Source organism: Amblyraja radiata, chromosome 38 (genome assembly GCF_010909765.2).
Source record: "Amblyraja radiata isolate CabotCenter1 chromosome 38, sAmbRad1.1.pri, whole genome shotgun sequence".
Taxonomy (NCBI): domain Eukaryota; kingdom Metazoa; phylum Chordata; class Chondrichthyes; order Rajiformes; family Rajidae; genus Amblyraja; species Amblyraja radiata.
Genome location: NC_045993.1, coordinates 791,918 through 819,144, shown reverse-complemented (window position 1 = coordinate 819,144; position 27,227 = coordinate 791,918). Strand labels below are relative to the sequence as shown.

Here is a 27,227-nt window from a genome sequence, read left to right as displayed (position 1 = left end):
CATCTCCCAGCCATCTCCATCCCGTCCCCGACATATATCACATCGGTCAAACCTCGCGACCAGAACACCCAGTTCTTCTCTCTTGAAGCAAGCGCTAGGTTTTAGCGGCTCCATTTAGTGTTCCTCCTGTTTTTTCGAAAGGTTCTTTTTTTTTGGGTGGGAGGGGGGTGTGTGGTGTGGATGAGGGAACACAAATGTACAGCAGCCACTATCGGTGGAAGGGACAAGACTGGCGTCTTTAAATTCTGGGTCCATTTCCAACGAAAAGTGGTCTTCAAGGCGAGGCCATTGCGTTTGTCGGCCATTCCTCGACCATTTGCAAAGCGTCCCGTCACACCGCTGTAGACCAGCGACCAACTTCACCTTTCCAATCGCCTCTCGCTACCAGGAGTCCACAACCATTTTGAAGTCACATATTTTCCAACATCGGCCATTTGCAGTGTCCACTCACTCTTCTGTCCCGATTCGGTGGCCATTTGCAGCGTCCAGTCACGTCATACTGAACGGCGGCCATTTGCAGTGTCCAGTCACATGTCATACTGATCGGCGGCCATTTACAGTGTCCAGTCACCTGCCCGCTTTGGCCGCCATATGCAGTGTACCTCCAACCCCCCCCCCCCATCCCAACTCAAGGCCTAGATCTGTGTTGTGGGCCCATTCTAACCTTATCTTCAATGTTTTGTAAACATTTTCTCATAGACGAAACACCGGAGGGTTTCAACCATCAGAGGCTGAGAATTGGACTTCCCCATTTCAGCCGTGCAGGCAAATATCCCCAAACACCAGGGCCATCTCTTCACCCCGGCCATTATGGACCCCGCTAGATGTATGGCGTGCTAATTGCTCCTCTCTCCTCTCCACCCGAATGAGCGGTTGTAGGTCCCAAATAAGGAAAGCACCAGGGGCCCTTGGGGAGACTGGATGGGGGGTAGTTTGTTCCGCTGGTCTTTCCCCGAATGCACCAGGTCTGGGCTGTCTTGTGTGCCAGAGCTCCGTCAGGGAAGGGGGTGGGAAGGACAGCGCGCCTCATCACGACAACCCCTCCTTCACTGCCCTCTCTGGGGGAAGGTGGGGGGGGAGGGGCAGAGGGAGACAGTCATGGTCACACAGATGTACAGAGAGTGTAACTTCAAAGACCCATCTGACAGGGTAGAGAGACAGCAATGGTGGCCATCTCTGTGGACCCCCCCCCCCCACACCCCTCTCCAATCACTGCCAGGAATACCTGACAGTTTCAGCTGAAGTTTATTTAGTTTAGTTCAGGGATACAGCAGAGAAACAGGCCCTTTGGCCCACCGAGTCCTCCATCACCTGTTCACACTAGTCTCGTGATATCCCACTCCCTACACACACTAGGGGGCTGATTGTCCCACAAACCCGCACGTCTTTGGGGATACTCAATTCCGTACAGGCAGCAGCCGGAGTCAGGAGCGAACCCGGATCAAACCCCTGCCCCAGGTTTCGTGGGCGAGGCGAGAGCGGTGACTGGAGCAGGGGAGGGGGGGTTTAGGTGGGGTGGGGGTCAATTAGGGTGGGGGAAGAGAAGGCACGGCGGGGAAGACTTGAGAAGAGTGACTGGGGGGTGGGGGTGACATGAGACAACTGGGTTGGGCAGGGGGGCGGGGGATTGGAGGTGAAGTGGGAGGGTGGGGAGTGAGAGGAGGAGACGGGTCTGAGTCACTGCGCTGCGATCCCACCCTGGGCCTCGGGCACCCAGGGGTGCTGCTGGGGACTGCATGGCCAAGCCGGGAGCTTTGTTAAAACTGGGACAAACACTGAACACAGCGCCCACACACGCACGGCGAGAATGAGGGGGACGGGGGCACGAGGGGGGGGGGGGGGGGGGGGGCAATCACCGCAGACAGTCACCTACCTACCCCCCTCCTCCCCTCCCCCCCCCCCACCACCCTGGGGGCCGGGACGGTGGCTACTCTGGCTGCGGAAGAGACAGACAGAAGGGGCAAAGACAGGAGTTGGGTGGGGGTTGAGGGGAAGGAACCACAGAGAGTGAGAGGGTGTGGGTGGGAGGGGGGGCAGGGCAGTGAGCCCGGGGTCACGCGCATTGCTGTTGCACCTGTGTGAGGAGATCGCAGAAGGAGTCGAAGAGTTTCTCGAGCCATGCGGCGTTCCGCATGCACTGTTGCACGATCTCCTCCTGCCCCAGATCCTCGTTCACCTCCGTCAGTGTGTCCGTCTGTGTGGGGGGGGAAGAAAGGCCAGCCTGTTACCAACACGTGTACCCCGAGACTTTGCGCGCCGTCCATAGCGGATCACAAACACCCGCGTGGAAACACAATCGGGTCAAACCCAAGCATAATAGGCAGAGAAAGACACAAAGATGCTGCCTGACGTTTCACAGAGTGCTGGAGTAACTCAGCGGGTCAGGCAGCATCTGTGGAGAACATGGATAGATGACGTTTCACAGAGTGCTGGAGTAACTCAGTGGGTCAGGCAGCATCTGTGGAGAACATGGATAGGTGACGTTTCACAGAGTGCTGGAGTAACTCAGCATCTGTGGAGAACATGGATAGGTGACGTTTCACAGAGTGCTGGAGTAACTCAGCGGGTCAGGCAGCATCTGTGGAGAACATGGATAGGTGACGGGACAGGCAGCATCTCTACAGACAAGGAAGGAGTGACGTTTCAATAGAAGAAATGGGTCGTGACCCTTCTTCAAACTGAGAGGGTCTCGATCCGAAATGTCACCCATTCCCTTTCTCCAGAGACGCTGCCTGGCCCACTGAGTTACTCCAGCACTTTGTGTCTATCTTCTGCGTAAGGCAGCACCTGCAGTTCGTGCCGCTGGAGGAGGCCACTCACCTGTCCTTTACAGTGCAGTAACGTGTGGTATTTGTAGTGATGCAGAGAGTGAAACAAGGTGTAAAACTGCAGTTTGTCCGCCTCCACTTGGAAGTCCTATAAAATAAAATAACATCGACCTTACTGTGGCAGAAAGAAAATCTAATCACTTGCATTTGTGACAGAGAAGATTGACGAGGATGTTGCCAGGACTCGAGTGGCCGGAGCTACAGGGAGAGGGGGCTGAGGGGTGATCTTATAGAGGTACATGCGGCGTGGGTAAGTTGGGCCGAAGGGCTCGTTTCCACGCTGTATGTTTGACTCCATGAGGGGGATAGATAAGGGGAATGTCAGGGTTGGGGCATCCAGAACCAGAGTGAGAGGGGCATATGCTGAGAGAATGGAGCGGCTGGGCTTGTATACTCTGGAGTTGCGAAGGATGAGAGGGCATCTTATTGAAACATATAAGATTATTAAGAGTTTGGACACGCTAGAGGCAGGAAACATGTTCCCGATGTTGGGGGAGTCCAGAACCAGGGGCCACAGTTTAAGAATAAGGGGTCGGCCATTTAGAACGGAGACGAGGAAACACTTTTTCTCACAGAGAGTGGTGAGTCTGTGGAATTCTCTGCCTCAGAGGGTGGTGGAGGCAGGTTCTCTAGATGCTTTCAAGAGAGAGCTAGATAGGGCTCTTAAAGATAGCGGAGTCAGGGGATATGGGGAGAAGGCAGGAACGGGGTACTGATTGGGGATGATCAGCCATGATCACATTGAATGGCGGTGCTGGCTCGAAGGGCCGAATGGCCTACTCCTGAACCTATTGTCTATTGAAAGAATTAATAGGAACCTGAGGGGCAGGTTTATCCACACAGAGGGTGCTGGGTACACTTGGACAAGTGGATAAATAGGACAGGTTTGGAGGGATACGGGCCAAACGCAGGTAGGTGGGACAAGTGTCGATGGGGCACCTTGGTCAGCATGGATGTGTTGGGCCAAAGAGCCTGTATCTGTGCCGTTTGACTCTATGAGGTTATGATCTATAAACCCATTCGGTCTAAAGGAGATCACGCAAACTCCACGGGGACAGCACTGGAGGTGGGCATTGTGGGCGGGGAGGAGGGGGCTGTACCACTGAGACCCCGGGTGCTCTCCTCCTCACCACCCCCACCCCCCTGGCTGGAGTACCAGGGGAACATCCAAATAGTGAAAGGCCTGGATAGAGCGGATGTGGAGAGGATGTTCCCACTAGTGGGAGAGTCTAGGACCAGAGGGCACAGCCTCAGAATTAAAGGACATTCTTTTAGGGAGATGAGGAGGAGTTTCTTTAGTCAGAGGGTGGTGAATCTGTGGAATTCATTGCCACACAGAAGGCTGTGGGGGCCACAAGTTAGTGGATATTTTTAAGGCAGAGATTGAAAGATTCTTGATTAGTGCGGGTGTCAGAGGTTATGGGGAGAAGGCAGGAGAATGGGGTTAGGAGGGAGAGATAGATCAGTCATGATTGAATGGCGGAGTAGACTTGATGGGCCGAATGGCCTAATTCTGCTCCTGTCACAAGGCCTTGCCCCTCCCCCCTCACCTGTGGCCGCTGTACATTCTTCTTGAGCTGGTTGAGGGTCTTCCTGTTGTAGGGGGTGCCGGCCACTTTTAGCTTGACCGAGCTGCTGGGGTTGTCCTTGTGGTCAGCGTCGCTGTCCCCCACCACCAGCTGTGGGAAGGTCTGTAGCCCCTCCTGCAACAGAGAGACGGCCAGGGTTAGAGTGATGCTTTCTCCCCCCCCAAACATAGAGACGCCCAGGGTTAGAGTGATGCTCTCCCCCCCCCCCCCCCTCCCCTCCTGCAACAGAGAGATGGCCAGGGTTAGACCCAGGCTCTCCCACGCCCCCCCAGAGCGGCACCACGGGATATCTGTGGGCGGGGTGGGGTGGGGTCGGGTCGGGACTCATCGTGGGAGGGGGCCAAGAAGGTGATGGGTACTTTTTGTAACTTTGGTGCGTGAAGAAGAGTCTCGACCAGAAACGTCACCCATCCATGTTCTCCTGACCTGCTGGGCCCGGCCCACATTTCTTCTGTACATCTGAGATTCTTAAACACTCTCGACTCTTGAGGTTGGAGTAGGAATATTCTTCCTAAACAGTGCAGAGTGTTTGAGGCGGGTGGATTTAGTTTAGTTTAGAGATACAGCGCGGAAGCAGGCCCTTCGGCCCACTGAGTCCGTGCTGACCAGCGATCCCCGCACATTAACACTAGGGACCATTTACACTTATCCCAAGTATACAAACCCAAGCCAATTAACCTACAAACCTGTACGTCTTTGAAGTGTGGGAGGAAAACCGAAGATCTCAGAGAAAACCCACACAGGTCACGGGGAGAACGTACAAACCTCGTACAGGTCTGTGACGCTGCAAGGCAGCAACTCTACCGCTGCCAGCTCCACCATTGCACATCTGGGGACTGACATGCCACTACACGTCAGACTAGAGGTACCTAGACAAGCCGCATGTAGACCCGGCACTGGTGCAGCAGGCAGCGATTACACTCTCCACGGATCCAAACTTGCCCATTCACTGTAAGTATCCGTTTAACAATACTACATGTGTAAACCAGAATCCCAACACTGAACAATGAACTAACCAGAACATCTTTAACTTCTCATTCCTCAAAGGGAGTTAGATGTGGCCCTTGTGGCTAAGGGGATCAGAGGGTATGGAGAGAAGGCAGGTACGGGATACTGAGTTGGATGATCAGCCATGATCATATTGAATGGCGGTGCAGGCTCGAAGGGCCGAATGGCCTACTCCTGCACCTAATTTCTATGTTTCTATGTTTCAACATCCTCATTGGAGATTTTAAAACTCAGTAACTACCTGCAAAAGACTGCTTTTCCAAATGATTTTGTTGATAAAGTTGGCGTTATATTAATTTGGACTGTCTGTTTGTAAACTGCCAACATCGGCAGTCTTTGATTGTGTTAATTAATACTCTGTTTGTTTATTTATATTTTTTGAATAAAAGTGTTTGTATAATTAAATAAAAGCCTTTATTTTTCTGCAGGTGAATTAACATTTCATTCACCTGCTCATTCACCTCTTTACATTTTAGAGATACAGCGTGGTAACAGGCCCTTCGGCCCATCAAGTCTGCGCTGACCAGTGATCCCCGTACACTAACACTATGCAACACACACTAGGGACAATTTGCAATCTTACAGAAGCCTAACAAACCCGCACGTCGTTGGAGTGTGGGAGGAAACCGGAGCACTCGGAGAAAACCCACGCGATCACAGGGAGAACGTACAAACTCCGTACAGACAGCACCCATGGTCGGGATGGAACCTGGGTCTGTGGCTCTGTGAGGCAGCAGCTCTACCTGCTGTGCCACCGTGCTGAGTTACTGCAATGTGTCCAGTTGCTGTTATCAGGCAAATGAACCATCCCACGGCAACCAGGGAGCAGTCCTGAACTACCATCCACCTCCTCGCGGACCCTCCGACTATCTTTGATCAGACTTTACTGGCTTTGTAAAGCAGGAAGGAACTGCTCCCTGCAGATGCTGGTTTAAACCAAAGATAGACACAAAAAGCTGGAGTAACTCAGTGGGACAGGCAGCATCTCTGGAGAGAAGGAATGGGTGACATTTCGGGTCGAGACCATTCTGGCTTTACCTTGCACTAAACGTTATTCCCTTATCCTGTATCTGTACACTGTGGACGGCTCGATTGTAATCATGTGTTGTCTTTCCGCTGACTGGTTAGCACGCAACAAAATATTTTCACTGTACCTCGGTACACGAGACTATAAACTAGACTGAAGTGAATTGAGGTGAACAGTTTGAGGTGAACTTTAGCCTCACATCACATAAGCCGTCACAGCCGGTACTGAGCGTCAGGTACCTGTAATGAGGAGCTGAGAGACACTCGCTTCGTCACGCGCTTCTTGTGTTCTGTTAAGATGCTGTCGATCTTCTTCATAGTGGGTAAGTACAGTTCATCTGCGGCAAGTGTAAACACACGAGTCAGTCGCCAACTCTCCGCACCGGAGCTTTCAGTCTCTTTCACACATTCACTGAGTTAGACATTCAAGAGTGGCACAGGCCCTTCGGCCCACCATGTCCGTGCTGGACAAGTTGGCAAACTGGCCTGGTGCCTTTTGCCTGCACAGACTCTATTCCTTGGAGCGCAGGTGGATGAGGGGCGATCTTATAGAGGTGTACAAAAATCAGGAGGGGAATAGATCGGGTAGACGCACAAAGACTCTTGCCCAGAGTAGGGGAATCGAGGACCAGAGGACATAGGTTTATGGTGAAGGGGAAAGATTCGATAGGAAGCCGAGGGGTAACTTTTTCCACACATAGGGTGGTGGGTGTATGGAACAAGCTGCCAGAGGAGGTAGTTGAGGCTGGGACTATCCCAACGTTTAAGAGACACTTGGATAGGGCAGGTTTGGAGGGATCAGTTTAAATGAGGCATTATTGGTTGGCCTGGGCCAGTCGGGCCGAAGGGCCTGTTTCCGAGCTGTGTGACTCAATGAATATTTATTTCTAGATAGTGGACTTGCAGCACCTGCAGCATTTTATTTTGTCGAGGTGGGATACAGCACGGAAACAGGCCCTTCGGCCCATCGAGTCCGCGGCAACCACTGGTCTCCCGTTCTCACTAGATCGGTGTTATCCCACTTTCTCCGTACATTAGGTACGTTTTATTTTTACGGATGGGCCAATGAACCTAAAAACCCGCACGTCTTTGGGAAGTGGGAGGAAACCGGAGCACCCGGAGGAAACCCACGCGGTCAGAGAGGGAGATCTTGCACACTCCACATAGACAGACAGAGCCCGGGGTTGGGAACGAATCATTGGTGGGGGGGGGGGGGGGTTCCTCTGGCGCTGTGAGGCAGCGGTCCAACCCGCCGCGCCGACCCCCATCTCCCAGCATTCCTACCGTTGTTGGCCTCGATGGTCTCGATCATGGCGGGGTCAAGGGCAGCGCTGACCAACAGCTCGATGTAGCTCTTGTACATCTCCTTCATCGCCCGTGTGTTCAGCACACGGCCAGTGGGGACGCGCTCTGTAACACAGACGCAACATCGTCAGCCCCTCTGGCTTTGTATCACCTCATCAGCTCACACGGGACAGGAGCAGAATTAGGCCATTCGGCCCATCAAGTCTACCCCCCCCCCCCCCCGACTCGGTTACAGCGGACAATCGGCAATAACGGGTACTGATGGGGGAGGGGGTTCGTGAGGGGGTGCGGCGGTGGGGTCATAGGGAGGGGTTTCAGGGTGGGAGGGGGTTCAGGGTGGGAGGGGGTTCAGGGTGGGAGGGGGTTCAGGGGGGGGTGGGGGGTGGGGTTCAGGGTGGGGGGGTCCAGTGGGGGGGGGGGGGGCGGTGGGGTCGTGGGTTCAGGGTGGGAGGGGGTTCAGTGGGGGCGGGAGGTTCGTGGGGTCGTGGGTTCAGTGGGGGTGGGAAGGTGGGAGGGGTGGTTGTAGAGGGGGGTTCAGTGGGGGGGGCGGTGGGGTCGTAGGGGGGGGTTCAGGGTGGGGGGGGTTCAGGGTGGGGGGGGTTCAGGGTGGGAGGGGGTTCAGAGGGGAGGGGGTTCAGGGGGGGGGGTTCAGGGGGGGTTCAGGGTGGGAGGGGGTTCAGGGTGGGAGGGGGTTCAGGGTGGGAGGGGGTTCAGCGTGGGAGGGGGTCCGGGGGGGTTCAGGGTGGGAGGGGGTTCAGGGTGGGAGGGGGTTCAGCGTGGGAGGGGGTCCGGGGGGGGTTCAGGGGTTCAGGGTGGGAGGGGGTTCAGCGTGGGAGGGGGTCCGGGGGGGTGCGCCGGTTGTGGGGGTCTCACCCTCCTCGCTCTGCGGCTGTCCGGGGGAGTCGGACTCTGACGACGAGACCACCTCCTTCAGCCACTTTTTCCTCTTCTTGGGGGGGGGCTCGGCCTTGGTCTTTGCCGGCCGCTGCTTGGTTTTGGGGGCCGGCTTTACCACGGGCTCCGGCTTCGCCACCACCACCGGCAGTCGGGTGGGCGCGCTCTTGCCCTGGTTCTGCCGCCTGGTGGAGCAACGCGGGATTACCGTCAACACCAACGCCCACGCACGGCAAAGTCCCGGCACAATTTACCGCGCCCACTCTGTCCCCAATCCACCGCGCCCCCCCCCCTCCGACTCTACCCTCCTTCACCCCTCATCCCCCCCCCCCCCCGCCTTCACCCCTCACCAATCCCTGCCTCTCACCCCCGTCCCTCACCACCCCCCCACTCTTCCCCGACTCCCCCCCCCCCCACCCAATTCTGGCATTCATTTACCCCCCTCTCCCGACCACCCACTCCTGGCCAACTAAAAAGGTGGGGGTGAGTGGGTGGGTGTGGGGGGGGGGTGAGTGGGGGTGGGGGTGAGTGGGGGGGTGTGGGTGGGTCTGTGGTGGGGGGGTGAGTGGGGGGGTGTGGGTGGGTCTGTGGTGGGGGGGTGTGGGTGGGTGGCGGGGGGGGGGGGGTGGGGGGTGGGTGGGGGGGGGGGTGGTGGGGGGGGGGGGGATGGGGGGGGGGAGGGGGGGGGGGGGGGGGGGGTGGGTGGGGGGGGTGGGGGGGGGGGGGGGGGGGGGGGGTGGGGGTGGCGGGTGTGCGGTGTGGGAGGGGGGGTGGGGGGTTGGCTGGGGTGGTGGGGGGTGGTGGGGGGGGGGGGGGTGGGTGGGGGGGGGGGTGGGGGGGGGGGGGGGGGGTGGTGGGTGTGGGGGTGGGGGGGGGGGGGGTGGGGGGGGGGGGGGGTGGGGGGGGGGGGGGGAGGGGGTGGGGGGGGGGTGGGGGGGGTGGTGTGGTGGGGGGGGGGGGTGGGGGGGGGTGGGGGTTGGGGGGGGGGGGGTTGGGTGGGGGGGGGGGGTGGTTGGGGGGGGGGGTGTGGGTGGGGGGGGGGGGGGGTGGGTGTGGGGTGGGGTTGGGGGTGGGGGGGGGGGGTGGTGGGTGGGTGTGGGGGGGGGGTGGGTGGGGCTGAGTTGGTACCGCAGTGACTGCTGTGGTCGGTGCCAGGGCTTCTTGGAGCAGACCCGCACATAGTCCTTCTTGTTGACGTTCTCCAGGAACTTCACGTAGAGGCGCTGGTACTCATTCTTGGCATGGCCAAAGTAGCCCAGGTACTGGAAGAGAGGAACAGACACAGAGTAACAACGCTGGAGTAACTCAGCGGGTCAGGCAGCATCTGTGGAGAACATGGATAGGTGGCATTTCCGGTCGAGACCCTCAGCATCAGAGCCGCGCGTCTCCCGCTGGTCAATGAACAGTCATTAGATGTTCACAGTCGCCAACAACTACCCAACCCCTCCCTATTGCTCCCTTCCCCCTCTCCGCACCCTCACTCCCCTGTCCCCCTCCCCATTCTCTCAATGCCACTACGCACCCCCCCCCTCACTCTTTGCACCCTCTCCCTCTCCCACCCCTCACCCACTCCCCCCCCCCCCCCCCCCCCCTCACCTTGCTGGTGGCACAGAACTGCCGTTGACCATCGCGTATCTCTGGGGTGAATTTCTGCAGCAGGGCTTTCTGGACCCTCCACACAGGGGGGGGCTCTCTGCCCGCCTGCATGGCCAGCTGGGGGTTTAACCAAACATAAACGACATCAATAAACAGCGGGTAGCCCCACTGCAACATCACCAGGACGTGGACGTAACCTCTGGACCCGTGACTCACGCGGATGGCAAACTTGGCCAGGCCCAGGAGTAACCCAACCTGGACATCTTCAGCCCCACCCTCTCTCCCCTACGCACAGGGTGTCCAGAGATGAGGGTGGTGGGTGAGAGGGGGGGGGGGCAACGTCACCTCAATGTCCGGGCCCACTGACCAAGCATCAATGGACATCCCCCAAGGGCAATGGTCCCACCTCCAGCCGCTTGTAGATATATCCCTAAGGGAAAACCTCTTCACCCAGAGAGTTGTGAATCTGTGGAATTCTCTGCCACAGAAGGCAGTGGAGGCCAATTCACTGGATGTTTTCAAGAGAGAGTTAGATATAGCTCTAAGGGCTAATGGAATTAAGGGATATGGGGAGAAAGCAGGAACGGGGTACTGATTCTGGATGATCAGCCATGATATTGAATGGCGGTGCTGGCCCGAGGGGCCGAATGGCCTACTCCTGTACCTATTGGCAGGTGCGTCACGGTGCCCACACTTGTGGCCAGGTGTGCCATGGAGCCCACACCTGTGGCCAGGTGTGCCAAAGTGAATACATGTGCCCAGGTGTGTCGAGGTGCCCACACCTGTGGCGAGGTGTGCCTGGGTGCCACACTTGTTGGCAGGTGTCGAGGTGCCCACACCTGTGCCCAGGTGCAACAGGTGCCCACTCACCTTGAGGGCCTTGATGTCGTCGATCTTGACCACGAACTCGTCGCGCTCGCGGAAGACGCCCTCGCCGCCGCTCTCCTCCTCGTCCTCGTCGGTCTCGCCGGCGATGGCCGCCGTGTCTTGCCGCTTGGCCAGGTGCAGCGGCCGGTGCCAGGGCTTCTTGGAGCAGACACGCACGTAGTCACGCTTCTCCACGTTCTCCAGGAACTTCACGTACAGGCGCTGGTACTCGCTCTTCACCTCCTCTGGGTACTCCACGTACTGGTGGCGAGGGGGTGGGGGGGGGAGAGAGAGAGGGGGAGATAAAGGGGGGGGGAGTAAGACGTACGTCACAGGGAAGTGTAGATTGTAGAGGGGGGGCAAGATGTAGTGGCCTTGGGGGGGGGGGGGGGAAGCAGGGTTCTGTGCAGTAGTGGGGAGTTTCTGGGTATCAGTGGGGTACAGCGGGCAGAAGGGGTTCGGGGTTCAGGGTTCGTTGACGTTGCTGGGGAGGTTAATTCCCGGGATGGCAGGACTATCATATGCTGAGAGAATGGAGCGGCTGGGCTTGTACACTCAGGGGTTTAGAAGGATGAGAGGGAATCTTATTGAAACATATAAGATTGTTAAGGGTTTGGACACGCTGGAGGCAGGAAACATATTCCCGATGTTGGGGGAGTCCAGAACCAAGGGCCACACACAGTTTAAGAATAAGGGGTAAGGCATTTAGAACGGAGATGAGGAAACACTTTTTCACAGAGAGTGGTGAGTCTGTGGAATTCTCTGCCTCAGAGGGCGGTGGAGGCAGGTTCTCTGGATGCTTTCAGGAGAGAGTTGATTTAGCATTGGGACGAATGGAGTCAAGGGATATGGGGAGAAGGCAGGAACGGGGTACTGATTGTGGATGATCAGCCATGGTCATAGTGAATGGCGGTGCTGGCTGGAAGGGCTGAATGGCCTACTCCTGCACTTGTTGTGTATGGGGAGCGGTGGTTTGGGAGTTCGACACTCACCTGGGTGCTGGAGGTTTGGGAGTTCGACACTCACCTGGGTGCTGGAGCAGGGGGTGGGGTGTGAGCGTGGTGTAGGGGGCAGGGGGATGTTTGGGGGTTCGACACTCACCTGTGTGGAGGAGGCATAGTGGCGTTGGCCATCCCGTACCAGGGGCAGGAACTGTTGCAGCGAAGCTTTCTGTACCCGCCAGATAGTGGGGGGCTCGGAGCCCATCTGCATGGCCAGCTGTGTGGGGGGGGGGGGGTAGAGGGAGTCAGTCACCAGTCAACCTCACCCCCACCCGCCAGTCGACCCACCCACACACTGTTACCCCTCTGGCACTTTGGCCCATCCTGACCCTGACAGACTGCCGAGCGTGGATACTATCCACCCAGAGGGTTGTGAATCTGTGGCCATTTAGGACTGAGACGAGGAAAAACTTTTCCACCCAGAGAGTTGTGAATCTGTGGAATTCTCTACCACAGAAGGCAGTGGAGGCCAATCCACTGGATGTTTTCAAGAGAGAGTTAGATTTAGCTCTTAGGGCTAACGGAGTCAAGGGATATGGGGAGAAGGCAGGAACGGGGTACTGATTGTGGATGATCAGCCATGATCACATTGAATGGCAGTGCTGGGGGGGAGGGCGAGAGGGCCCCCCACCCTGTTATTGGGGCAGTGAAGGCCCCTGGACATTACCGGACCGGACTACAGCCCCCCAATCGTCCCATCAGTTTAGTTTAGTTTCGATATACAGCGCGGAAACAGGCCCTTCGGCCCACCGAGTCCGCACCGACAAGTGATCCCTGCACACTGACACTATCCTACACACACTTGGGGGCAATTTACACTTACACCAAGCCAATTAGCTAACAAACGAAGATCTCGGAGAAAACCCACGCAGGTCACGGGGAGAATGTGCTAACTCCGTACAGACAGCACCCGTAGACGGGATCGAACCTGAGTTACCTTGAAGTAGTCGATGGTAGTCGAGACCACCATGTACATGTGTAGTACAGAGACCACCATGTACGTGTGTAGTAGAGACCACCATGTACATGTGTAGTACAGAGACCACCATGTACATGTGTAGTACAGAGACCACCATGTACGTGTGTAGTACAGAGACCACCATGTACGTGTGTAGTACAGAGACCACCATGTACATGTGTGTGTACAGAGACCACCATGTACGTGTGTGTGTACAGAGACCACCATGTACATGTGTGTGTACAGAGACCACCATGTACGTGTGTAGTACAGAGACCACCATGTACATGTGTGTAGTACAGAGACCACCATGTACATGTGTGTAGTACAGAGACCACCATGTACATGTGTGTGTACAGAGACCACCATGTACGTGTGTAGTACAGAGACCACCATGTACGTGTGTAGTACAGAGACCACCATGTACGTGTGTAGTACAGAGACCACCATGTACGTGTGTGTGTACAGAGACCACCATGTACATGTGTGTGTACAGAGACCACCATGTACGTGTGGAGTACAGACTACTATGTACATGTGTAGTACAGAGACCACCTCTGTACGTGTGTGTGTAGAGACCACCATGTACATGTGTAGTACAGAGACTACTATGTACGTGTGTAGTACAGAGACCACCATGTACGTGTGTAGAGACCACCATGTACGTGTGGAGTGGGGGACGGGGGGGGGGACACACACACGTTACCTTCAGCTCCTTGATGTCGTCCATTTTGATGACAAACTCGTCCCATTTGCGTATCGCCCCCTCGCCACCGCTCTCGTCGTCCTCCTCGTCCGTCTCGCCGCAGATGGCCACCGAGTCCTGGGCTTTGGCCAGCTTGACCGGCGACGGAGGATCCTGTTCCTCTGGCAGTGGGGGCGGGGGTGGTGGCGGTGGTGGCGGGGGGGACGGTGGGGGCGGGGGTGAAGGTGGGGACTCGGGGGCTGGGGACGGCTCCTCCTCTGGCAGCGGTTCCTTGGGAAAGTCTGGAGACAGAGGAGCGACCTGCTCCGGCTGTGAAACCTCCGAGGGGCAGCTGCTCACCTCCTTGTCCTCCACCGCCATGTTCTCTGGAAAAACAAGGAAACAGTCACAGCCCAGGATTCCCATCCCCAACAGCCTGCTCTACCTGCATGCCTACTTACAATGACTGATGTACAAGCACATCCAGGTCTCGTTGCATACCTTCCCCCCCCCCCCCCCCCCCCCCGCCCCCCCCCCCCCCCCCCCTTCTCCTCATCTGACACCATTCAGAAAATAATCTGCCTTCCCGTTCTTGCCACTAAAGTGGACAACCTCACATTTATCCACATTATACTGCATCTGCCCACTCACCCAACCTGTCCAAGTCACCCTGCAGCCTCATAGCATCCTCATCGCAGCTCACACAGCCACCCAGCTTTGTGTCATCCGCAAACTTGGAGATGTCACATTTAATTCCCTCGTCTAAATCGTTAATATATGTTGTAAATAACTGGGGTCCCAGCACCGAGCCGTGCGGTACCCCACTAGTCACTGCCTGCCATTCTGAAAAGGACCCGTTAATTCCTACTCTTTGCTTCCTGTCTGCCAACCAGTTCTCTATCCATGTCAGCACTCTACCCCCAATACCATGTGCTCTAATTTTGCAAACTAATCTCTTGTGTGGGACCTTATCAAAGGCTTTTTGAAAGCCCAGACACACCACATCCACTGACTCTCCCTTATCCATTCTACTTGTTACATCCTCAAAAAATTCCAGAAGATTAGTCAAGCATGATTTCCCCTTTGTAATTCCATGCTGACTTTGACCGATCCTGTCACTGCTTTCCAAATGCGCTGCTATAACATCTTTAACAATCGACTCAAGCATCTTCCCCACTGCTGATGTACGGCTAACTGGTCTATAATTCCCCATTTTCTCTCTCCCTCCTTTATTAAAAAGTGGGGCTTACACTGGTCACCCTCAAGTCCACAGGAACTGATCTACAGTCAAGAGATCAATAAACCTATTCATTCATTCATCCATTCCTCTACATATCGGCTTGGAAAACCACTCCAGGACATCTTCCTCCTGGTTAGCCCCATCTACATGTAGATACTCCAGCACTCTGTGTTCAGGCCTGGCATAAACCAGCACTCTGTGTTCAGGCCTGGCATACTCCAGCACTCTGTGTTCAGGCCTGGCATACTCCAGCACTCTGTGTTCAGGCCTGGCATACTCCAGCACTCTGTGTTCAGGCCTGGCATACTCCAGCACTCTGTGTTCAGGCCTGGCATATTCCAGCACTCTGTGTTCTGGCCTGGCATATTCCAGCACTCTGTGTTCTGGCCTGGCATATTCCAGCACTCTGTGTTCAGGCCTGGCATACTCCAGCACTCTGTGTTCAGGCCTGGCATACTCCAGCACTCTGTGTTCAGGCCTGGCATACTCCAGCACTCTGTGTTCAGGCCTGGCATACTCCAGCACTCTGTGTTCAGGCCTGGCATACTCCAGCACTCTGTGTTCAGGCCTGGCATACTCCAGCACTCTGTGTTCAGGCCTGGCATACTCCAGCACTCTGTGTTCAGGCCTGGCATACTCCAACACTCTGTGTTCAGGCCTGGCATAAACCAGCACCTGCAGTTCATCGTCACCACAATGTTACGGCCACTGGCCGGTTACCTGGGTTGTCAGTCTCCTTGCGGTCCACGGGGTCATAGAGAGCGGAGATGGCGGAGGTGATGCTCTTCTGGAGGTCCTGGTTCTTGCTGACCGAGTCCTCCTCGTCGGACGAGAAGGAGGGGAGAGTCTCCAGGTTCTTCTTCAGGTCTTCGTCGAAGCGTTTGCAGGGGCTGGTGCAGCTCATCAGGCTGTCGCTCTCGGACGCGTCCAGCGGCCCGGACAGCATGGACTGAGCCAGGCCGAAGCTGGCCGCAGACGCCTGGTTGATGACGGACGACAGGCGGCCCTTCTGCGAGCCGGAGGTGGTCGCCGGCAGCTGCTGCCGTTTGCCCGACTTCAGGAAGTCCAGGAACGACGCCATGAAGCCAGACTTCATCTCCGGCTGCTGCTCCTCCACCTCCTTTATCTTCTTCTTGATCTTCTCCTGGGTCTGGCTGTTCTCCAGAACGCCGTCCAGCGGCAGAGCTTCCGTCACCTCCACCGGTAAAAGGTCACTGGCTTTAGACCCTTGAAACTTGCCCTTGTAAAAGGAAGCGAGACACAATGAAGGCAGGGTCAAGAAGTGAAAACGCACTGACTGGTTGCATCGCGGCCTGGCAACTCAAACTCCCAAAGGAGGCTGCAGAGAATGGACACTGACCACTCCATCATGGGTACTGCCCCCCCCCCACACACTGACCACTCCATCATGGGTACTGCCCCCCCCCCCCCCACACACTGACCACTCCATCACGGGTACTGCCCCCCCCCTCCACACACTGACCACTCCATCATGGGTACTGCCCCCCCCCACACACACTGACCACTCCATCATGGGTACTGCCCCCCCCCCCCACACACTGACCACTCCATCACGGGTACTGACCACCCCCCCCACACACACTGACCACTCCATCATGGGTACTGCCCCCCCCCACACACACTGACCACTCCATCACGGGTACTGCCCCCCCCTCCACACACACACACACACACACACTGCCCGCTTCATTCTTTGCCACAGACGGCCAAGTCAGTGGATGTATTTAAGGCAGAGGTAGATAGATTCTTGATCATTGCTGAACCTTAGACTGATGGACACAAAGTGCTGGAGTAACTCAGCGGAACAGGCAGCATCTCTGGAGAAACAGAACAGGTGACGTTTCGGGTTGAGACCCTTCTTCAGACTGATGGAATGCTGTTTGCTAACAGGACACAGGGATACGGGGCAAATGTGTTTCTCTGAAAACTTTACTGGCTTCATTGCTCTCTCTGGCAAATAATGGAAAGGCACTGCTCAACACACCATGATTGTTTGACAACACTGGGCCTGTGCTCGCTGGAGTTTAGAAGGATGAGGGGGGGACCTCATTGAAACTTTCCGAATAGTGAAAGGCCTGGATAGAGTGGATGTGGAGGATGTTTCCACTCGTGGGAGAGTCTAGGACCAGAGGTCACAGCCTCAGAATAAAAGGACGTTCTTTTAGGAAGATGAGGAGGAATTTCTTTAGTCAGAGGGCGGTGAATCTGTGGAATTCTTTGCCACAGACGGCTGTGGAGCCCAAGTCAATTGATATGTTTAACACAGAGAAAGATGGATTCTTGATTGGTGCGGGTGTCAGAGGTTATGGGGAGAAGGCAGGAGAATGGGGTTAGGAGGGAGAGATAGATCAGCCATGATTGAATGGCGGAGTAGACTTGATGGGCCGAATGGCCTAATTCTGCTCCAATCACATGATAATTCAGACCTCTGAACTGCAAAAGACTATATTATTATTGCACTATATGTGTTATTTATGAAACTTGTTTTTTTTCTCTTCCCCCGTTATGTATTATGTTGACATATTCACATATTCTGTTGTGCTGCAGCAAGTAAGAATTTCATTGTCCCGTGTAGGTCATATGACAATAAAACTGTCTTGTCTCTCTCAACATTTGAGAAGGAACTGCAGATGCTGGAATAATCGAAGGTAGACAAAATTGCTGGAGAAACTCAGCGGGTGCATAGATGCTGCCTCACCCGCTGAGTTTCTCCAGCATTTTTGTCTACCTTTGGGGTGGAAGATTGCAGCCTTCACGTGGTCCGCCCTGTTTCGACTAATGCAATCAACTCGACGTGCACAAACGGAAGATCAAATAGAACAAGTTGTCCAACAACTTTAGGCTGAAAAAAGAAGAAGTCTACCTTTAACTCTCTAAACCAGTGATTCCCAACCTGGGGCCACAGAACATGGCAAATTTCACGGGGGCCACAGAATAAAATTTGGGATTTAGGCGGCCACGGGCTCAATGAAGGGGGCCACAGAGCTACCACCCTGTTGCCTCCTAAATTTCAGTTCTAATAAATTTAAATCTATGTAGTTGAAATATATTTTTAATGTATGATTATAAATGGTTGTTTTATTGAACCCACAAAATATTTTTGATGTTTGTGGAATAGAATAAAAGAGAATATATGTGCAGTTAATAGACACTGATATTTTTATGGAAGTATTATAATATTAAGGGACAGAAGTTTAGGGGTAACATGAGGGGGAACTTCTTTACTCAGAGAGTGGTAGCGGTGTGGAATGAGCTTCCAGTGGAAGTGGTGGCGGCAGGTTCGTTGGTATCATTTAAAAATAAATTGGATAGGCATATGGATGAGAAGGGAATGGAGGGTTATGGTATGAGTGCAGGCAGGTGGGACTAAGGGAAAAAAGTTGTTCGGCACGGACTTGTAGGGCCAAGATGGCCTGTTTCCGTGCTGTAATTGTTATATGGTTATATGGTTAATATTGAAGTACTTTTTTCCCGCTAATAATGTCAGGGGGGGGGGGGCCACAGAAAAATTAAAAGATCCCAAGGGGGCCGTGAGCTAAAAAAGGTTGGGAACCACTGGTCCAAACAATCGTTCGTGCGTTTGGTTGGGATAAGGTTGCCTCTCACACACACACACACACACAGAGGAAGAGCTTTACCATGCCGCACTTGGCTTGCTTCTCCACCTTGAAGCCCTCGTTGTCACCCTCTGCCGTTTTCTTGCCCCTGCCCCTGCCCCTCCCTCGCTTCTTGGGCGCGTCCTGCACCGGACCTTGGGGCTGCTCCAGGGGCCGTATCCGTGGCCGTCCTCGGGGCCGGGGGGGACCTTTCTCCTTGGGTTTGGACGCCCTCTTGGGCCTCTTCTTGCCGCCGTTGAGGTTGCCGGAGCAGAAGTCGATGTCGACCACGGGGCTGATGCTGGTGCGGGCCCGGCAGCTGGAGATCAGGTCCGGCAGCAGATCCGGCAAGCGTCGGTTATTCAGCCTGATGTCAGCCGGCACGTCTTCCTTCTCCTCGTCCTCAAACTCGTACTCCTGGGCGTAGGTCTTCTTGGGCATCTGCGGTGGCGAGTCCTTCTTCTTCAGCAAGTGCAGCGAGGATGTCTTGAGGAACTTCTTGTTCTTCATGCTGCAGAAACTGGCGGTGGTGAGGGGAGACTTGATGTCGGGAGGGACGTTGGTCTGCTGGCTGTGGGGGGGGCCCAGGCCCTGGGGCTCCGTCTGGAGAGAGGGCTCCAGCTCAGACTTCATGGACACCGAGTCCAGGTCGAGGTGCACGGCCTGACCGTTGCCCGTGTCCGAGGGGCAGTAGCTGGAGTAACTCTGGTTGGAGTGGATCATGTCGTAGCTGGTCTTCATGCCCTCGCTCCTGTCCATCGACTGACCGCTGTCCTCTGCCGCGTGCTTGCTGTACTCCTCGCCCCCGCAGGGTGCGGAGCAGAACATGTCCTCCATGCCGGGGAAGAAGTTCCTCTCTTCATCCTGCAGCAGGGAGTCGGGGAAACAGATGGAGGTGAGGGGGACAAAGCGAGACTTTGTGCTCTGGGGGCTGGCCGCACTATACTGGTCCTTGCCTTCCACCTGCTGTTGGTCCTCAGGTAAGGACTCGTTGGATTCGGGCATCAGGTGCTGCTGGGCACTTACCTGCCCGCCCTGAGACAGGTGGCTCTCCAGGTGTAGGTCGGGCTCCAGGTACTCCTGCATGTCCTGCGACTGCATGGATTCCGACTGCGACATGCCCTCGGGCTGCATGCGGTCGCCGGACATACGGGGGGAGCGGGGCTCGCCGGAGATGAGGGAGGGGTGAGAGCGGACGTGGCCCTGCATCTGCTGGTTCTGCAGGTGGACCTCCAGCATCTGCATCTGCGGTGAAGCAGCCTCCGAGTGCAGGCGCTGCGACTCGAGCAGACGTACGTCGAGGGCTGGCTGCACCTTGCGTTGTTGCTGCTGTTGCTGCTGTGCCTGTAGCTGGCTCTGCGTGTGGGTCAGTACAGACTGCAGCAGCTGGGAGGACTGGCTGGACGCAGGGTGGTTTAGGGGCAGCTGCATCTCTGGCGATGCGTCCAGCATCATCTGCTGACCCTGCTGCCCCTGCAACATGCCGTGCTGCTCCATCTGCGAGCCGTCGGGCACCAGGCGGTGTGGCCGCGATGACTGGTCACCCCCCTTCTGCAGGAACCCGTGGCTCTGTCCCAGCTCCTTGGCGTGGGCCTCCAGGTGCGAGGTCTGGAGGTGATCCACCGACTTCTTGATGTCTTGGGCCAGGCTGTCGATGCTGTTGGCCTGGTGGCTGTAGTGGACCACGGTAGTGGCCAAACCTTCGGACGATGACCGCACGTACTCCTTGGACCGCTCGCCCTTCTTCTTCTCCTTTAGACCCTGTAGGGACATCTCCAGCACCTGGTTGTCCAGGCTGGAGCTGGTACGGATCACACTCTGTAGGTGGTAGCGTTCCTCAGACTTGGACATCTGGTAGACCATGCCCTTGGGCGCTCGGTCCTCACACTCCCCCAGGCTCTGGCTGGACACGCGGGGCGGGCTCTCCGAGTCCAGCAGGTGCTGGATCAGGAAGTCCTCGTCGTCCGTCCGCTCCGAGCTCAGCAGGTCCGAGTCGGACTTGTTCTTGCCGTAGGAAGGGGTGCGTTCCAGAGGGGGCTGGGGGGACTGGAAGCCCTGGGAGTGAGAGGGCTGGATGTAGGAGGGGGGAGAGGACAGAGGAGAGGTACTTCTGAGGTTGTCCCGGTGAGGAGACACTCTGGGAACGGCTGCCCCCGGGGGACTGAAGGGGTCGGATGATCTGGGAGGGGCTGGTGTCGGGCATGGACTGCACGTGGCTGGCTGAAGAGTATACGATGGAGGGGCCGTGGGTGGACAGGGCCGGAGAGTGACCGGTGGCGTAGCTGAGGGAGGGGCTGGCTGTGGGCATGCCCTGCGAGTGGGCCGGAACGTAGCTCTGGCCCGCGGTTGAATGGGGCTCCGACTGAACGCTGTAACTCTGGATGGGGGCAACAGAGGCCAGGCCTGGGAGCTGGGCCGGGGAGTAACTCCGAGACTTGTTGCCCGAGCTCATCTCCTGCGACTGGCTGGAGGCAAAGCCCTGAGACTGGGTAACGGCAGACATGTTCTGGGCCTGGGTGACATTGTAACTCTGGGGCTGGCTAATGGTGAGCAGGCTCTGGGACGGGCCTGGTGAGTAGGCCTGAGGCTGGCTGGAGATGACGGAGCTCACCTTGGGAGTGGCGGAGGAGTAGTGGTGGGACTGGCCGGTGGAGGAGATACTTTGGCACTTGGGGGTACTAGTGGAACGAGGGACCTGCCTGGAGGCCGAGTAGCTCTTGGACTTGGAGGAGGTGGAAGTGGAGGAGTAGCCGGGAGATTGGATGATGGGCCGGTAACTCTGAGAGTGCTCGGGCCGAGACTGCGAACTCTTCTGACTGCCCTCGCTGCCCACCGGAGACTGGTCACCCAGCGGGCTGCAGGACAGGGTGGGGTGGCGGGGCATCTGCTGGAAGCCATGGCTCCCCCCACAGCTCAGGTAGTGTTGGAGGGAGTGGTGGGAGGCTGGCAGCTGGGCCTGGGCGCTGGAGGGTCGCTGGTAGTGCTTGATCACGCTGTCCTGGCGAGGAATGGCCCGCTCGATGCCGGCCGTGGGCGCGCTGGAGAAGACAGAGGTGTTGTACAACTGCGAGGCCTGGTCGCTGGGGCCCAGCGGCGAGGAGAGCAGGTTGAACTGGGACTGGAGGTGGCGGGAGGCTGTCTCCTGGGCCGTGCGGTAGGCCGAGCTCTGGGTGGGCAGTCCGGTGCCCAGGACAGAGCTGCCCAGCCGGTCGAAGGCCAAAGACGACGGCACGCTGGACTGCGAGGACTTGATGTGAAGCAGCGGGTCGTGGGGAGACAGCAGCCCGTTGGAGCTGGGGCTGAAGGTGGCGTCCTGTAGGGACAGCGAGGAGGTGACTGGGAAGCTGCGGCCACTGAACGAGGCCGGGTGCTGGTAGGCCGAGAGGGCCGAGGATGAAGGGAACGTGCCCGATCCTGGGATCGCCCCGGAGATGAACAGCTCTGCCGGTCCTGGTGTGTGCATGGCTGTCGGGGGAAGGTAGTGGTCAGTGCTCACACCCACATGGCCCATACACTCACCCCACCCTCCTCACCCCCCCCCCCTCCACCCTCCTCACCCCCCCACACACCCTCCTCACCCACGTATACCACCCACCCCCCCCACACACTCACCCCACCCTCCTCACCCTCATAGTCCACCCACTCACCCCCCCCCCCTCCTCACCCCATAGTCCACCACCCCCACACCTCCTCACCCACATGGTCCACGCACTCAGGAAGGAACTGCAGATGCTGGTTTACACCGAAGATAGACACAAAGTGCTGGAGTAACTCAGTGGGACGGGCAGCATCTCTGGACAGAAGGAATGGGCGACGTTTCGGGTCGGGACCCTTTCTTCCGACTCAGTCTTGACCCGAAACGTCGCCCATTCCTACTCCCCAGAGATGCTGCCCGTCCCACTGAGTTACTCCAGCACTTTGTGTTTATCTTCGGTGTAAACCAGCATCTGCAGTTCCTTGTTCTTATCTCTGGTGGGGTTTTGACCAGTGCATTCAGTGATGCTGGTCTCCCAGTGGAGGTCCCAGCCCCATCTTGGAGCACCATGCAGTGACCACCGGTGTGTACTGTGGGACTGCCAGGCACCAACAGCTGGCAGGTGTGGGAGCAGGTGGTGCGGAGTGCGGAGGTGTGACCTACCTGTCTGCCATGACGGCGTCCGGAACTGCGAGAGGAGGGAGGATGCGGACGGGCCCGGCTGGGGGCCCCGAGACTCCAGCGCCGAGATCAGGTTCATGACGGAGGCATCCGGCGTGGTGCTGCCCGCGTGGTGTAGGCCCGTCTCAAACAGGCCCGAGAGGCCTAGGACACAGTGACCGGGGGCAGTGGTCAGCACACGGTGACGTGGACAATGGTCAGACACGGGGGAACCGGGACAAAGGGTCGGACAATGAGCAGGACAAGGGTCAGGGACAACAGTGAGGACACACAGGAAGGTGGACAATGCTCAGCACAGTGACCGAGGCAGGGGTCAAACATGGGGTCATAGGTCAGACACACGGGGTCCGGGGTTAGACACGGGGACAAGTGTCAAACATGTGGTCAAAGGTCGTACTCGGTGTCCGGGGTTGGACACAGGGACAGGGGTGAGACAGTGAGGGGTGAGACTGTGAGGGGTGACACTGTGAGGGGGGAGGGGGTGAGGGGTGAGGGGTGAGGGGGGAGGGGGGTGAGGGGTGAACGGTGAGGGGTGACACTGTGAGGGGGAGGGGTGAGGGGTGACACTGTGAGGGGGGAGGGGCGAGGGGTGACACTGTGAGGGGGGAGGGGTGAGGGTGACACAGTGAGGGGTGAGGGGTGACACAGTGAGGGGGGAGGGGTGACACAGTGAGGGGTGACACAGTGAGGGGTGACACAGTGAGGGGTGACACTGTGAGGGGTGACACTGTGAGGGGTGAGGGGTGAAACAGTGCGGGGGGAGGGGTGAGGGGTGACACTGTGAGGGGGGAGGGGTGAGGGGTGAGGGGTGACACAGTGTGGGGGTGAGGGGTGAGGGGGTGAGGGGTGACACAGTGAGGGGTGACACAGTGAGGGGTGAGGGGTGACACAGTGATGGGGGAGGGATGACACACAGTAGGGGTGATGGTGCTGCAGGTTGGGTGTTGTGGCTGTGATCGCCCCCTACCTGCGGGGTGGTGGTTGGCAGCGTACCCCTGGAGAGGGTGTGGGGTGGCGTATGCCTGTCGATGCAGGATGTCCGTGTCGGGGTGCGAGCTGCGGGACCCCCCGTAGACCAGGCTGTGGAGGAAGGAAACACACGGCATCAGCACCGCCTCGAACTCTGCAACATCTGGAGCTGGAACACAGCAACATCTGGAGCCGGAACACAGCAACATCTGGAGCCGGAACACAGCAACATCTGGAGCAGGAACACAGCAACATCTGGAGCCGGAACACCACAACATCTGGAGCTGGAACACCACAACATCTGGAGCTGGAACACAGCAACATCTGGGGCCAGAGCACAGCAACATCTGGAGCTGGAATACAGTAACAGCTGGAGCCGGAACACAGCAACATCTGGAGCTGGAACCCAGCAACATCTGGATCCAGAACACAGCAACAGCTGGAGCTGGAACACAGCAACATCTGGAGCTGGAACTCCAAAACATCTGGAGCTGGAACACAGCAACATCTGGAGCCAAAACACCGGGAACACAACATCTGGAGCCACAACATCTGGTGTATGCAAGCCGGTCTTGGAGCAGTCCTCACCCACCTCTGCCCCGCTCCCTCCTCCTTCCCCACCCCTCAAGCCTATCGCCTCCCTTCCCGCACAAAGCCTCCAATTGCACGGCTCGTTAGCAAACAAACTAATCCTTCCTTCTTCTCTGTTTCAGTATCTTTACAACCAACAAACCGGAAAGTGTTCAAAGTTCCTCCACAGATGCTGCCTGACCCGCTGTGTCACACCAGCACTCTGTGTCTTTATTTAGTAAACCAGGAAAGCTGTGGTGGGCAGGACCGGGGAGATGGCATGGGTGGCATTTGGACAGCACGGTGGTGCCACGGGTAGAGCTGCTGCCTCACAGCGCCAGTATCCCGGGTTCAATCCTGACTACGGGTGCTGTCTGTACGGAGTTTGCACGTTCTTATAGAAACTTACCAAATTCTTAAGGGGTTGGACAGGCTAGATGCAGGAAGTTTGTTTCCGATGTTGGGGAAGTCCAGAACAAGGGGTAACACAGTTTAAGGATAAGGGGGAAATCTTTTAGGACCGAGATGAGGAAAACATTTTTCACACAGAGTGGTGAATCTGTGAAATTCTCTACCACAGAATGTAGTTGAGGCCACAGTTCATTGGCTATATTTAAGAGGGAGTTAGATGTGGCCCTTGTGGCTAAAGGGATCAGGGGGTATGGAGAGAAGGCAGGTACAGGATACTGAGTTGGATGATCAGCCATGATCATATTGAATGGCGGTGCAGGCTCGAAGTGCCGAATGGCCTACTCCTGCACCTATTGTCTATGTTTCTATGTTCTCCTCGTGACCCGCGTGGGTTTTCCCCGGGTGCTCCGGTTTCCTCCCACACTCAAAAGACGTGCAGGTTTGTAGGTTAATTGGCTTGGTGTAAGTGCAAATTGTCGCTAGTGTGCGTGTGATAGTGTGGAGTTTGTACGTGGGGATCGCTGGTCGGCGCGGGCTCGGTGGGCCGAATGGCCTGTTTCCGCGCTGCGTCTCTGAAAACTAAAAAATTCTAAAGAAGAAAGCTGGAAGAGGGGAGAGACAGGTGATGGGCAGATGTTGGAACAAAGGCCAGAGATAAGAGCAGAAGGTATGCGATAGGTTTGAAGAGTGGGGGGGGGGGGCAGGTGGAGAGCCTCTCCCCCCCCTCGTGCTTTCTCCCCCTGCCTGTGTTAGTATCTCTCTCTGCAGTCTCCCCATGCCTCAGCCTGTCCAACCGGCTATTTTTAGCCTCCTGACCAATGTAATCCCATGGGAATTTTTATTTGTTTATCACAGACACGATGTGAAGTCTCGACACGCTCTCTGTCCCTCCACGACACGGCATTCTCACCGGCACCGTACACGGCAGGTATCACCACACACACTACACATATACACACACACACTATATCCCATACACACACGCGCACACACACACCACACACACACACCACACACACACACACACACACACACACACACATCCATACACACACATCCATACACACACTGCGCACACACACACACACTATATCCCATACACACGCGCGCGCACACACCACACACACACTATATCCCATACACACGCGCGCACACACACACACATCCATACACACACACCACACACACTATATCCCATACACACGCGCGCACACACACACACATCCATACACACACCACACACACACTACACATATACACACACACACACTATATCCCATACACACACACACACACACACACACACACACACACACACACACACACACATCCATACACACACTGCGCACACACACACACACACACACACAAAATCCACTGACTTGGCCTCCACAACCGTCTGTGAAAAGAATTCCACAGATTCACCACCCTCTGACTAAAGAAATTCCTCCTCAGCCTGTATCCCCCACAGCCTCTGACTCACAGGGAACCCGCTGAGATGAGCCAACAATCTGCCCACCACAGGGTTATTGAATGATCGAATAGATACAGCATGGAAACAGGCCCTTCAGCCCCACGAGTCCAAACCAGTTCACATGCTATCCCACTTTCTCATCCACTCCCTACGCACCAGGGGGTAGTTTACAATTAACCTACAAACCCGCATGTTTTTGGGATGTGGGAGGAAACCAGAGCACCTGGAGAAAACCCATGTGATCACAGGGAGAATGTACAAACTCCACACAGACAGCACCTGAGGTCAGGATTGAACTGGGGTCTCTGGCGTTGTGAGGCAGTGGTTCTACCCGCTGGGCCACTGTGCTGCCCCTGTCATTGATTAAAATGTTCTGGTTTTAACCACTAAATACCACTGGGATATAAACTCGGACAGTTGCCAAGATGTGAAGTGTTGTTTCATTCACAAATAAACCATGCCAACAGAAAATCTTAAGCCTGCAGTATGTTACTCCAGCATCTACCTGCTCATCTGGTGTAACAAAGCAACATTAGACCTGCAGGAAATCCTATACAGACCACTGGACCAACCTCAATCTTGCCTCATAACAACCACAATATCCACCCAGGAAGCAACTGCACACGCTGGTTTAAACCGAAGATAGACACAAAGTGCTGGAGTAACTCAGCGGGCCAGGCAGCATCTCTGGAGAGAAGGAATGGGCGACGTTTCGGGTCAAGACGCTTCTTCAGATTTTTAGGAAGTTGCTCTTTAATGGCCTTTCTTCAGGTTCCCAGGCCGTGAATTTCACCGATCAATAACTGACTGTGATCTCACTCCCCATCTCTGCTTCCCAGCCTCAGTTGGAAGCACCGAGGATGTACAAGATAGTGGAGGAGGAGGGGGATAAGATGGGTAGAGGTATTTCAGGAATTCTGACCATTATTAACACGTCCATCTCTGGAGAACATGGATAGGTGACGTTTCACAGAGTGCTGGAGTAACTCAGCGGGTCAGGCAGCATCTGTGGTGAACATGGATAGGTGACGTT

General features: G+C 56.3%; 1 protein-coding gene and 1 long non-coding RNA gene across 2 annotated transcripts in view; one reads left to right on the top strand and one right to left on the bottom strand.

Annotated features, from left to right (window-relative positions):
• The first annotated feature begins 629 nt into the window (after positions 1–629).
• Positions 630–26,364, top strand: LOC116966995. Its single transcript, XR_004410110.1, has 3 exons — positions 630–931; positions 8,075–8,085; positions 26,354–26,364. It is a non-coding gene; the product is annotated as an uncharacterized LOC116966995 (long non-coding RNA).
• The window catches only part of prr12 (proline rich 12), a 38,237-nt gene continuing 12,618 nt past the window's right edge, over positions 1,609–27,227 (bottom strand). The window contains 16 exon segments of the mRNA XM_033013412.1: positions 1,609–2,194; positions 2,821–2,916; positions 4,379–4,531; positions 6,692–6,789; positions 7,736–7,861; positions 8,630–8,835; positions 9,779–9,912; positions 10,247–10,363; positions 11,117–11,374; positions 12,215–12,331; positions 13,779–14,143; positions 15,718–16,237; positions 18,657–20,699; positions 20,701–22,079; positions 22,753–22,914; positions 23,738–23,850. Of these exon segments, the coding sequence (XP_032869303.1) occupies positions 2,054–2,194; positions 2,821–2,916; positions 4,379–4,531; positions 6,692–6,789; positions 7,736–7,861; positions 8,630–8,835; positions 9,779–9,912; positions 10,247–10,363; positions 11,117–11,374; positions 12,215–12,331; positions 13,779–14,143; positions 15,718–16,237; positions 18,657–20,699; positions 20,701–22,079; positions 22,753–22,914; positions 23,738–23,850 (6,028 nt within the window). The 3' untranslated portion in view covers positions 1,609–2,053.